This window comes from Myzus persicae, unplaced genomic scaffold, assembly GCF_001856785.1.
Source record: "Myzus persicae strain clone G006 unplaced genomic scaffold, MPER_G0061.0, whole genome shotgun sequence".
In the NCBI taxonomy this organism is placed as follows: domain Eukaryota; kingdom Metazoa; phylum Arthropoda; class Insecta; order Hemiptera; family Aphididae; genus Myzus; species Myzus persicae.
In genome coordinates, this window is record NW_019102577.1 from 174049 (window position 1) to 187790 (window position 13742).

A 13742-nucleotide genomic window follows, 5' to 3' on the forward strand; every position below is an offset into this window, starting at 1 on the left:
CCAAAAACCAAATAGAATTATTAACAAAATATAAAATCAATTTATCTTAAATACATAACGAATATGTATAGTAAAACGTTAAAAAAAACAAATAGTTTTCCTGCAGTATTAAAAGTAGACTTAGGAAATCTCGTATACACAGTCAAAATATATATTGCTACCTGTACTGGAAATATTTTTCACCGTAAAATTAAAATGTACGAGTAAGATAATGCAAGAAAATACATCAGCATTGATTAAATATCCTATAATAATGTGTATTATTAATATTCAATATCATTTTAGTCACATTTTTACTAACTATTGTGATGGTAGACGGTAGTAATAAAATAGTTGATTGTTTTTCAGTAGGAAATCGTATGGTTTGAAAAACAATTCATGACGGGAAAATAGGACGTGTGGGTTTGTAGTGTTGTAGAGCCTAATAAAACAATAAGGCAACCGCTGCCCCTTTAAAATATGCTTTTGAATCCGTCGCATTTCTTCATATTTTAATATGGATCAAATGAGTAGTTGAAGTCGACAACATTCTTCAGTCTTCAGGCTTCAGTATTATCATCAGATTACTTATAATACTAAAACAAAAATAAAATAACAATTACTTTTTTTTTAATGAAACTCTTTGCTCCTACAATATAATATAATATAATGTTCTGTTTCGTTGTTTTATATCGATAATAATTAATATTATAGTTACCTATTAGGCACACATTCTACGCAAAAATAATTGTTATTAGCCTTATTAAAATAATTTCTTATAGTTATTAAATAATGACAATAATGTAGTCATAATTTTAATATATTATTTGAATTATAATTCTTGCGTCTCACATAGCAGCTATTAGTTAATAGCATATTCGTTGGCCACTATATTTAGCATAATATATAGATGGTGTGGATTCGATATACTCATCTACATATTTTACATACGATAAATGTCAAAAATAATTCCTAGGTACTAATTATTGGCCGGCGACGTCACCATTTATTTTACATGGCGATTTGTAGTGAGTTAGTAATTAAAACGTAGCTTATATTTATATAATATCTGATACTGCGTGGATCAGTGAAATATTCGTACCTACAAAACGAGGTCTTACATAAACAAGACACTTAGTAATACACAGATAAATTTAACGAATATTAAAACAAAATAAAATTTAATATTTTTGGTACATATTACATTATTAATACATATTTACATACCCTGTAGGTACGCAATACACAGAGAAAGTGATGAAATGAGACTACTTCGGCTAATTGACCAGCTATACATACTGTATCAACGTGTGCCGCATGATTATTATCATATATTTTATAAAGTACCTTATCAAAAATGTCATTCATATAAATTATATAAATACAATAAGCATGCTACTAGATATTTTTCCTCTACAAGGAAAATTAAGGTATCATAGATGTGTTTTGGAGTACAGTGCAATGGAAAATATCTGGTAACATGCTACATTTTGTTAGGAATTTAAGTACAATATGTAACATGGTGTAATGCGCGTTTTGAATAAATATTATTATACCTATATTTATATAAATGGAAATTCTCAAAGCCTACTTAACCTCATTTTTCCACTTCTATTTTTCAAATGGGACCCCCCCCCCCGTTTACTATACATTATTTAGTGAATGTTTTTTTGAAAATGTCGATGTACCTTTCTAATTTGAACAAGGAGTTTCTCAGTTATTAAAACGTTTGTACTAGGATAATAGTCCTTAAAAGTTAAAAGTGATTTTACAGAATAGAAAATTTACGTAATATTGGATCCATAGTATTTATTACAGGCCATTTTACAAATTATTATAGACAAATATTAATCAGTAATCTCAAATAACCATAAGCCCCCATATCACACAAATCCAATGTCATAGACCTATTATTCTCATTTCTTAGCAATTCTTACAAAGTTCATCAACTCAAAATCTACTTATACGAATTTTAATTGAGATACATCAACATTTTCAGCAATTTAGGTTAAAAAGGGAGTTACGCCCGCGCTGTATACATAATACGATGCAACGCCTTATTGGCTTGCTTTCGAATAATTATTATTACAATAACTCTATACACAATCCTAATATATCTGTATATAAATAGAATACATTAGTAATATATACACATCACACATGGATTTATAAGAACTATACAAACGAATATGATGTTCTTACAAGTATACAACATAAATATGACTGTACGAAATGAGTCATATTATAATATTATACTGTATCCGGACATCCTGTTTGTCTATTTCTACATTGGTATGAATTATCGTAGCAATGACTCATTTCTAATATGAAACCATTATAATATAAGAGTATCTTCTTTGATAACATTAATTGGAGGTAATAATATTAGATAAACAAATAAACATAATAAAACATATTCATAATGATTCATTTATAGCAGCGTTCTATTAGGTAGTTTAAATACCTTCATTGATCTCATATACATTAGTTATATACTATTATATAATATTAGGTCAATGAATAAAATAAATATGCCGTGCTTCTTAAAAATTCTCACGGTAGGCCAATGCGATTTCTATAGAAAAACATTGCTTATGCTTAGGAATAAAATATAATTAACATAAGTGAGACTATTTCAATATCAAACATTTTAATTTTTTTGAAAAAAACATTTCTCTAAATATATCACAAAAAATTAAAACCGGAAATTGTTGTTTAGATGGCAGTTAAATGAATTACTCTGTATGCTACAATAGGTAGGAATAAAATTATATTATAATATTATGCATTTATGTCATAAAAAGTATACGCACAGTTACATCAATACTTCAGAGTTATGAACCTTCTGAACCTGGTATAGTGATATTGATATATAGTTCCAATAAGAAGTCAAACAGGTTGCAATAAACAAGATTAATTATATACAGCAATTACTTATCTAAATTATTTATTAAGTTATACATTAAAATAAAATGTAAATTGACTACCTATAATAGAGAAAATTAATTCTAGGTATCTTCAAACTTGACCGCAGTATAACTATAGCGAGAAACATACTTCTTGTCAAAAAATCAAGAGCACTTCCGGAAAAATATAGAGGCCTATATTTATTATTTATATAATTATATATTAATGTACCATCATCCCGAGGCCCGAGCTGGCTAGGATTAGGGGTAGTGTGTACCTCCTCTGAGGGTCAAGTCCTGTGGGGTTCACTGATATTTTCAATTGGACGGTTTACTTAAAAAAATTATATAATATTATAGATATCAAAGTATTTTTTAAATTGTATTCATTTTAGATTTCTAAACATTAGTTTAGACCACCCTGGGTTGAACTGCACTCACCACGATGGACCATCTGTATATACGGCACCGGTCTAGTCTGCTAGTCATCGCATTTACACGTTGTACTGTTGTTGTATTCTCATTTAATAATGAAACAATACTGTTAACAATACTATAAAGTATAAATACTTTGCCAAACACACATCAAGTTTCTACATTTTCTCTCATGGACGATTTGCCACTTCCTCTCACACACAATTGTATACAATTTGATAGGATTGAAACATTAGCTGTGTTTGTAAAAAACCTTATGATCATATTATTATTCCCACTTAATTGAAAATAAGCTTTCAGTTTTCAGTAAAGGTATAAATACATTGCATTATATAAATGAATTGTAGAATGTTTTACAATATACATAGAAATTCGTGTTTACATAAATTTCGTAACATTATAATATATCTATATATATTATATAAGTGTATCAGAAATCTATTCAACTATATATGATACAATGCTATACGATTCAGTGATCGACTCGTTCAGTTTTGTAAGTGTAAATTGTAATGAGTTAGTGTTTAGGCGTAACAATTATAATGGGTTGTAAATCGGTATATAAGTATATCTACCAATAAACTCTACAGTTTATAGCGCATGACCGTATGTTGAAAGCATAAATATTAGTAAAATAGGTATGCATGTACTTCCTGCATGCAGGGAAGCATATCATATTTTGAGAATATTTGGCACTGTTTGCCTAACATTTTTTACAAGCGGGTTTTTACCAATCTATTACTATCGTCTATCTTATGTACCTATTAGTACATAACATACAATAAAGATAAAAATAATATAAACTTATACCACGAGTTATACTTTACATAACAGTAGTAAAGGTAAACTCGATATGTATGGAAGGCTGAAGGATAACATGACACTATGCTCATCATATTATGTTGTAGGATTTGGGTGCTGGGTTTTAATCTCTTTTCTATGGGACTGGGTGTGCATTCACATCTGTTGATTTATGCAAAACGACTAATTTGAGACAAATGCAATAAAATATATTGCAATATTGAAGCAATATTGTGTTATAAATCTGATATGCGGAATCAGTATTTTGTATTTTATAATTTTTAACTCTTGCAAATACATAATTACTGTGGTCCGACAATTGACCAACTACCACCAATAACATTAATACATTAATTATATCTTATAATAAAGAACAATTAATAATAAACCGTTCATTTTTACATGGCATAATGTCATCGTTTATAAATATTACAACCACGGTGACGAGAAATAAACTAACTAATCATTGAATTATTGTGATAATAAGAAATCACAAAAAATGATAATTCCTATTAAAATGGTAAAAAAAAAATTTAAAGACAATCATCATGATCGACAACTCCCACAGTTCGATGATTAAAATGACTGAATAGCTCATTTTAATATTGAACAAACGAAACAAATATTTGCAGTAATTTGAACATTTTAGTAGTCCATACAAATCTATCAGTATTCGTAATTTATAAAAAAGGTTCAAGTGTAATATTAGATCCAATATTAATTTAACCTATTTTATATTTTTGCAAAACCTTTTATAATGACTGAAAATTCTTAATACTAAAAACACATTATAAAACGAAAAAATAACATGTTCAAATTTTAAATTAGCTACATCAACATTTTTGAAAAAAAATATCCACTTAATGATTTACAGTCAAAAAGAGGATTTTCATTTGAAAAACAGAACCTTGTATCACCACAGTACACTTCCTAAGTAGTACAAAAAATGACAAAATATGGTCTTAAAGTAAATACTTCAAAATGTCAAAAATAAAATTTTAAATAACTACATTGTTGAAGAAAAAAGGGTCTAGCACACACGGTGAATCACTCTGTATAAAATCGACAATAATTTACATTAAATATTCCATTTAATGTCAACGCGCATAAAAATGTTTATTATCATTAGTCAAACTACTCAAAACATACACGCATGGTGATTCACCGTGCACGCTCAATCCTCCCCCCCCCCGCACACTTCACATTGTATTATCCTTTACTCACGGAATTATATTAAAATTTTTTGGGTAGTATTTTTATTGACTGTATTGTCTGAAAGTATTTTCATACAAATATAGGTAATACGATTTTTTTATATAGAGTAGGTACAATTCGTCTTAAAGTAGGCATACATGTATATATATATATACACATATATACTATAGACATTTCGAAATTCTAAAAATTAAAAATATCAAAAATAAATGCACGGTAAAGTTATGAAGGCCACAGTCGTGGTAGGCGAGTATGTTCGATGAATTATACCCTGTATGCAATACTTGACAAAGCGTTGTGTACTTCCGAGTATACATAAATATATTAAAATATATACATATATTATAATAAATCTTATATATCACACACAAACACGATCCATATTATGCCACAGTTTATCTGTTCGATTAAGCCAGCACACTGAAAGTGAGTAGTTCGGAGCGCGGTTTGTAATAATTGTTACGAGTTACGACAATGTACATTATTATTATTTTATATTATATTTACGTACGCATTTATTTGCACGGGACCGTCGACGCTTCGCCACTCGGGCCACTTCTAAATTGTGCGCGTTTTTACGACATTTTGTACTTTATGCGTAGATTACCTTTTTTATCGACTTGAGTTGGTACGTATACGTTACGGTATCTAAACATAAACAGACGGAGCTTATTATATGTTCCTAAACAATATAAAGAATGATCAGTTATTAATTACTCATATTATATTAGTATATTTTAATTAAACATGTTCGAGTTTTTTGTGATTACGAAGAAAAAAATAATGATTAATTTGAAAGCTTGTTATTATTAAAATTATTTTTTAAATATATATTACTTATAGGTACGCGAGCCATAGCTTTAATTTTTTAATAAAATGAAATTAATTATTCAGCTCAAAAAATTATAATTCTTAATTCGTATGATATAAAACTATTATTTTTCTGATGACTGGTGTAATTGTGTGACGTCGATATAGTAGTCGGATCGAAGGTAACAATAACGATATTACAGTAAGGGTAGCAATAGGTTTTAAAAAAAAATTGTTTGGACGGGGGGTTAGCATAACTTTAATCGTTATAATCGTTAGATAAGTAACATTATTTAGTTGGTTTCATTGTCCATAGTTAATCAAAAAATGCGAATTTTGTTAACTGAAGGATGATTTTTTAGAAAATTTGTTTTCCAATATACAATAATATACGCTTGATTAAGAACCGTTGATTTAAAAGTTAAAAGTATTGTATGGAACTTTAGGAACGTCCTAAACTACGAACATCAAAAATTCACAACTATGGAGGGTCTGATGTGTATAGGGAGAAATTCAATATTGTCACGTTTCAAAGGATCATTGGTCGACTACAGTTTTGATAAAATATAGAAAGTTGATCAGTTGAAAAGTACGATAGTTTAAATAATTCAATGTTCATAAATTATAAACATTAATAGTTATTAGTTATTACAACGCTCGCATTTCTCAATGACTATAAATTATGCACAGCCGATCATTAGCAATCGAACTTTATTTGATTTCGGGAAATATTCTCTCAGTATGGTCACACTGCCGATTTTGCACCGTCGGTAACTAACCAACCCCAATCGACGATGATAACGCACTTGAAATGTAAACAATATTTATCTCTCGAAAATCAATTAACATTATTCCCTTGCTAGACTAAAAATATTAATCATTAACGTTAGTTTAATAGGTACATTACAATAATTATTTTTCCATCAACAAGGTGATCATTGCTTATTAATATTTAATTGTTCATCTAAAATCCGAACATCTCCCCCACCACGAAATCATTTACACACGGTTCGGTGAAAACCACTGTAGCACCACCTTAATATCATATTTTTTTTCCCATAATTATTTTCGAATGTAATTAGTGAGAAAGCTGTGACCCTAAGAAGTTTTCACTTGACCCGCCACAAGAATCTCATTGCATTCAGGCACAATAATTAAATCTAATACAAGCTGGTTTTTTTTTAGCACCAACAGTCCATATCTTTATTAAAAGCCATGAAGAAAAACAATGCACAGCAGCCAGCTCTACACAAAGTTATAATGGTGGGAAGCGGTGGTGTTGGTAAATCCGCCCTCACCCTTCAGTTCATGTATGATGAGGTGAGTACAAATTTAAGTATCAATATAAAATAACATTTAAAAGTATGATAACCTCAGCTGACACGCCCCAATATAGTTTGTTGAAGATTATGAACCGACTAAAGCTGATTCGTACCGTAAAAAAGTAGTCTTGGATGGTGAAGAAGTCCAAATTGATATACTGGACACAGCCGGCCAGGAAGATTATGCTGCCATTCGTGACAATTATTTCCGCAGTGGTGAAGGATTTTTGTGTGTGTTTTCCATTACAGAAGATGACAGTTTTCAATCAACAATGGAGTTTAGGTACGTAATATATTAGATTGTACATGAGAAGATTCAATACCTATCATCAATATAAAGTCATGATTAGCTTTACAGTACCTACATAATCATTATTCAAATTGATAAATAACCTACTTTGCATTATGAAATTAACATTTTTTTTTTGTCACTTCCCTATGTGAATTATATAATTAAATAATGTGATAGATTTATCAAACCTAAAAGAGGCTAATAGGTAATATGTAGTATAATATAAACTCAACTAAATAATTGCAATATATTCACAGATAAGGTCTTAAATGACAAGACTTGTTCAAGTAATAACCACCTACTTTAGGTTAATTAAATTTGAATACATTAAAAAAAAAAAATTATATTATTCAATATTTATCAAGTTGGCATTATGATACCGTTTTTAATATTAATTAATTTGATTTTTTTTAGCATAAAAAAATATCTTTTTAATAAAAATAATATATAGAATTAGTTACTGATTTAGTTATACTGTATTGTAACTATATACCTAATCACATATGCAAAAGCATTAACTAACCCACATTTAAAAAGGAAAATTATGCAAATTATATCCAGTCTTATTTGTTGGTAAAACAAACTAGGATTTTTATACTAATGATAGTGAAACAGGCACTAGTTTATTTCAATATAAGATAAAAATAAATTTCTTCTTGATTTTTAGAGAACAAATTCTACGGGTGAAAAATGATGAAAACATCCCCTTTTTACTAGTTGGTAACAAAGGAGACTTGACAGATAAAAGAAAAGTGTCATTGAATGAAGCTCAGTCTAGGGCACAAGAATGGGGAGTGCCATATGTCGAAACATCGGCTAAGACAAGAGATAATGTTGATAAGGTGAGTAACAAAACAAATGAAGACCAAACTAAATGCTTTATTTTGAGGTTAACAATTTTATTTTTAATATTGCAGGTATTTTTTGACTTGATGCGTGAGATCCGTGCTCGCAAGAAGGAAGATGTGAAGGGAGCAAATGGCAAGGGTAAAGACAAAGGTAGACGAAAGAAGTTGAAATGTAATATAGTGTAAAAGCTTTAACTCTCAACAATTGTGGGAATCTAATTCAATATTATTTATTATAATTTTTAATAACATGCAATCAATTATTTTGATTTCGATTATAATGTCTTTCTCCTAAATATATATCAAGGATTTTAATTTTATATGATTAAATAGTACGATGTGTATTATCTTTTTTTTTCTCAGACATTAAGATTCTTCTTTCCTAATCTTTAATATATACATATTATATTATATTATATCCAATGTGTTCCAAATGACTAGAAATATTTATTACGGGTTAATTATTAAAGAAATTTCCAAACTTCTCGAACACATTGCATGTGTATGTATATATTATATATATATTATTGCTTAATGCTTAATATAACATTTGAAATCCAATCACATATATTTATTTTATGTATTATTTTTATACAATTTTATTATATCATTTTAAAGTACAGAGTTGTTTTTTTTTACCTACTTCTCAGAGAACATAATATGACTAATATATGTTTAACGTATAATATAAATTTATATTGTTCTAGACAACACATTTAAAATATTGAAAAAAAAAACAGAAAAAACTTTAACACTTACATTGTATTGAGATCAATATTCACACATGTGTCCACACCCGGTAGGACAGAACTTATTCTCCATAAACCATTGTTTCATGTGTCCAATGTGACCACCGTGTGCACATCCCCTACACCATGTATACATTCCACGGACGATCCTTTGACATAATGCGCACCTAGCACATTCAGAATGCTGACAGTTGTAACAGCGTCGGCTGTTTCGTGTCAAACCTTTATAACACCATCCACAGGTCAAATTAATTGAAGTGGAAGTACGGTGCAATTGCAATATGCTACGAATGCGTGAGAGTTGGATCACCTAATTTTAATACAAAATAAAACACTTATTGCTTTTGTTCAGTGCAAAACATAAATTTTAATTGTATTAACTTACTGTTGTAGCACAGGACCACAATTTGAATTTTTTTAGTAATTCGAGATAATTTAACCACCAACATTCTATTTCACCATGTAAAAGACGCCAGGGATGTCTGGGATGGGTTAGTTCACTTCTAATTTCATCACTCAAAACAATTAATGCGCAGACCGCTGTTTGTACATCACCTTCATCAACATGGTGGCGAAGAGCTTTGGCAACAATTTCTGACGGATTCCACATGTCAAATTTAGCTGGAGATGTTATTCGCAATAGTGGTGCAGAAGTTATGCGGTTATCTGTAAAATTTTAATGCTCAGTGCCAATTCAAAACCACTGGTATTTAATTCTTACTTAATTTTTTTGCCAAAGGCGCTGAGTTAGGAATGTAGGGATCGTTAACGATTGGCTCATGTATGATTTCATGTCTTAAAGTTATCGATTCTACAGGTACTTCCCAATCGTTATCCTCTTCTACAGTTTTGCTATCCATTTGTAAGCCTATGAAGTCAAATTGGTCATGTTCAGCATCTAAAGGATCAATTTCTGCATTGCCAAAATAGAAATCTCCCAACTGGTAAGGTTTATCTCCTCTGAAACCATCTTCATCACTGAGAGAACCAATCTGGTTGTCCCCATCAAAGCTGCTTTCAATGTTTGAGCTACTCATAATATCCTCTTTGAGAGCCATTAGAGACACACGATGATCATACAGTATTCGTAAGACATTCCAAAACAAAAATACCTAAATGGTTAATATCCTTTTAGAGCTGTTTGATATTAATAATTACTAAAAAAAAATTTACAGTTGTTCTTCCAACACTGGAAGCAACGCCAGCATTGTGGTCACAGAGTTCTCCTATTGACCTTCCTATAAGTTTATATTGGATAGCACACGTTTGGATACATTCCGTTTCATCCGATAAACACATGATAATTTTTGGATCACGGAATACATTCATCTCACTTGATGTGTTTAATTCTTCCTCGCCGCTAGTTGTAGTTGAAGTCTTTCTATAAAAATACATTGTTTACAACATGATCAAAATCAATTACATTTTAACCCGAACAAATATATTACCTAGAACTTTCTTTAGACTTTTGAATTTCAACTTTGTTTAAATTAACCGGACAACAAAATACAAGATCACCATCTCTATTAATAGCCATTCCTTGTTGGTTTGCACTCTCTAAGGGCAAGTCTGCTTCACTTATGAAATTTTGATGCAAAGTACTATCCTAATATTACAATTTATATTTAATATAAATAAATTGCGTTTTCATAAGTGTCAAATAATATATTACTCGATTTGTGGATAAGAGTACAAAAGGATCTCCTTTCCAAGCAATACAAGTTGCTACATCTGTATGTTTAGCAAATGATGCATAAGGAATGTAAGGCCTGCGCACATCCCAAACATTAATGGCAGAATCTAGAACTAAAGCACTAGACGCCAAGTGATATCTACGATAAGGCCGCCACTTAACTCGTCCGACTGGGGCAATAGTGCAAATTGTGTATTCAGCAATAGGTTTATTTGTAACATTCCAAACCTATAACAATGTAGAATTTTATTTTATTTATCATGATAAATACAGGTTAAGCCAAATAAGTTACTTTAATAGACTTGTCACGACTGGCAGTTGCTAGAAATTGAAGTTCCGAATGCCAATCACAAGAAAATACTGGTCCATTATGAGCAGAAAACTTATTCAGACACTTTTCAGCCTTTCTTGTATCCCATATTTGGATACTGCCATTTTCCGAAGCTGCAGCAAATACATAATTGTTATGGGGACTAAACTGAACATCTCTAATACTCTCTGAATCGCTGAAATAAAATAATCAATTTGATACAGTATAAGGATTAAACTTAATATAACCAAATAATAAAATTACCTGGAATAAGTTTTAGGAGCTTCTTTAAGTCTCAAATCAAAACATTTTATTGTGCCATCTTGAGAGCCAGACATCAACAGATTGGGTTCAACACAATGAAATGTAACTTTGTTAACAGTTCTCCGGTGGTCATAAAAAATGTGGTCTTGTTTATTCCTAGATGATCGATTCAAGTTCCACGTAACTACCGCACCACCTGTAGTAGCTGTTGCCAAAACGTTATCTACAGGCAGAAATAAAATAAGCCAAAATTGAAAACAATAACAATAAAATTATTTCTACTGCACATTGATGGTACATTGCAAATAGAACAGAATATTATTCAAATTTGGAAGTTGTAGAATTTACGGTTTCAGTAGACCAAGATATAATTTAATTTTATGTATATACAGTTGAAAAATGATTTTTTCTCCATATTTTTAAAATGAGAACTAAAGGTTAATGATACCAAATATGTAGGGAAAGGAGGATTTTTGTTAAGATTTTGAATCCGTGGGTGACTATCAATCCACATATTTCCAGGTATGAGAGATACAATTATCTTAATTTTTACTGAATTATAAAAATCAATAGAATTGGTCAAGTGAATTACTCTCTATATGACTATAACCTTATTTTTAGATGACAAAATGAAAAAATGTTGGTACCAAGTAAAAATCAGGTAGTAATATTCTATAATTTTAAATATACATACTATTTAATTGAGTGATAAATTATATTTTATGGATATGGCTCTCACAACTTTTGAATCTCATGATTATCATGTCATAAATAAATAAAAAAGGGCATTGCCAGTCTTACCGTCTGCCGGGTTCCAAGCTACATCCATGCTCGACGAACTCTGTACACTCGATGTTTTCCCACAGCGCAAGTTGACACATTCTTTAAAGCCTCCCTGTTCGATGAGAAACACCTTGAAAACTGGAAATAAAACGATGGTTAATGTACTAGACACAACAACGAGGAAAAAAGTATCGTCAACCAAAAAAGGCAAATCAAAAGAAAAAAACGAGTTACCATTTCTGCCGGCAACGACTACGTGAGTGTGCTCCTTGTTGAGCGCCAACGAATACGCAGGGCCGTCGTGCAAGATGTGTCCCTTGCCGTTGGAGGCAACGGCAACGACGGTGGAGGCGGAAGCGGTTTCGGCAGCGGCGGGTACAACTGCGGTCATCGTACGTTGTCGTCGGGCCTTGGAAAACGCATTTGTCGAGAGTCGTACTTGAGCGTTTGCCGTGCCAGATGAGTTGTATAAATAATAATTAAACTCGCAAAACGCAAAAACGTCAGTATTATTATGTAATATCGTGTTTGAAAAACAGAAAAGATTATGGTAGGACGTGTTTTTCGTTTGGGAACCGCGAAACGTTATCTCAATACCGCCTGTTGGAATGACTCAATGACTCTGTTATCTATCCAGATTATCTCAGTGGCGGAGTCTATGGAAATTTGATTTTTGGTCGTCACGCATGCGCACCGCATCGTTCTCTCGCTACCGCACCTTATCAATCGGTCCAGGCACTCCAGGAGGCGCAACTGATAACGGGGAAAACACGCAAGCGCATATATATATAAATATATTATTATTTTGTTTTATTCGATTTTTGTTTTACGCCTGTCTACCGTTGTATTCGCAATATTATTATTATTACTATTACTATTACCATTATATCGCCGAAACTCAGACGACGTCACGACGTGTGGTCCGTGTATTGTGCCGCGTGCGACGACCCGACATCCAAGCTTATCTTGACGAAATGCGTTAGGATATTTTCTAAATTCCTGAGGAGTTGAAATTGTCCGCTTGCCCCGTAACTTGTGGTCCATCCGCAGCTCGATCGCCGTCGACCCAGCCCAGGCCATGGCAATGACGTTTGCCAGTTCGATCACGTAGATCGGATCCGGCTGCTGGTAAGCATAGACGTATATTTAATAAATAATGAAGAGTACCTTATACTGCTCGAGTGTACAAACTAGCTCGGAATCTAAGTGTTTCTATTTCTGACGAAAATAGGATAATCGTCATAAATGAAGTGATATCGTAAATCCGAAATTGAACTTTACTTTTTAAGAAAATCTGATAAGAGTATTATAATCTTGTGTCACTATGACAAAATA

At 31.1% G+C, this 13742-nt stretch overlaps 2 protein-coding genes across 6 annotated transcripts; one reads left to right on the forward strand and one right to left on the reverse strand.

The window, feature by feature from the left end:
• On the reverse strand, positions 1-13493 carry LOC111032608 (GATOR complex protein WDR24). Of its 3 annotated transcripts, XR_002604321.1 has the most exons (13): positions 12642-13493; positions 12426-12545; positions 11625-11847; positions 11343-11556; positions 11030-11278; positions 10806-10963; positions 10531-10738; positions 10079-10469; positions 9743-10023; positions 9368-9667; positions 7582-7791; positions 5848-5984; positions 535-575 (listed from the first exon to the last, which is right to left on the reverse strand). XR_002604321.1 is itself a non-coding variant. In XM_022313001.1 (11 exons), exons 1-10 carry the CDS (start codon positions 12796-12798, stop codon positions 9380-9382), a joined length of 2289 nt encoding a protein of 762 aa, XP_022168693.1. In that variant the 5' UTR covers positions 12799-13493; the 3' UTR covers positions 1-575; positions 9368-9379. The 3 variants fall into 3 exon arrangements, 1 of the variants encoding a protein (XP_022168693.1); XR_002604322.1 differs by lacking the exon at positions 7582-7791; XM_022313001.1 differs by lacking the exons at positions 5848-5984; positions 7582-7791 and having other exon boundaries at positions 1-575.
• Positions 5853-8943, forward strand: LOC111032612 (ras-related protein Ral-a). Of its 3 annotated transcripts, none has more exons than XM_022313005.1 (5): positions 5853-5964; positions 7332-7466; positions 7543-7751; positions 8428-8602; positions 8678-8943. In XM_022313005.1, the coding sequence occupies exons 2-5, from the start codon at positions 7362-7364 to the stop codon at positions 8792-8794; spliced, it is 606 nt and encodes a 201-aa protein (XP_022168697.1). In that variant the 5' UTR covers positions 5853-5964; positions 7332-7361; the 3' UTR covers positions 8795-8943. The 3 variants fall into 3 exon arrangements, with proteins under 3 accessions (XP_022168697.1, XP_022168698.1, XP_022168696.1); XM_022313006.1 differs by lacking the exon at positions 5853-5964 and adding an exon at positions 6211-6328; XM_022313004.1 differs by lacking the exon at positions 5853-5964 and adding an exon at positions 6946-7077.
• Positions 13494-13742: the final 249 nt, after the last annotated feature.

Coding starts and splice junctions, on each gene's coding strand:
- LOC111032612 (XM_022313005.1), top strand. CDS start 7,362: ATGAAGAAAAACAATGCACAGCAGCCAGCTCTACACAAAGTTATAATG. Junction 7,752..8,427: donor CAATCAACAATGGAGTTTAG/GTACGTAATATA, acceptor CTTGATTTTTAG/AGAACAAATTCTACGGGTGA. Junction 8,603..8,677: donor CAAGAGATAATGTTGATAAG/GTGAGTAACAAA, acceptor TTAATATTGCAG/GTATTTTTTGACTTGATGCG.
- LOC111032608 (XM_022313001.1), bottom strand. CDS start 12,798: ATGACCGCAGTTGTACCCGCCGCTGCCGAAACCGCTTCCGCCTCCACC. Junction 12,546..12,641: donor AGTCGTTGCCGGCAGAAATG/GTAACTCGTTTT, acceptor TTTTATTTCCAG/TTTTCAAGGTGTTTCTCATC. Junction 10,470..10,530: donor CCAGTGTTGGAAGAACAACT/GTAAATTTTTTT, acceptor TTAACCATTTAG/GTATTTTTGTTTTGGAATGT.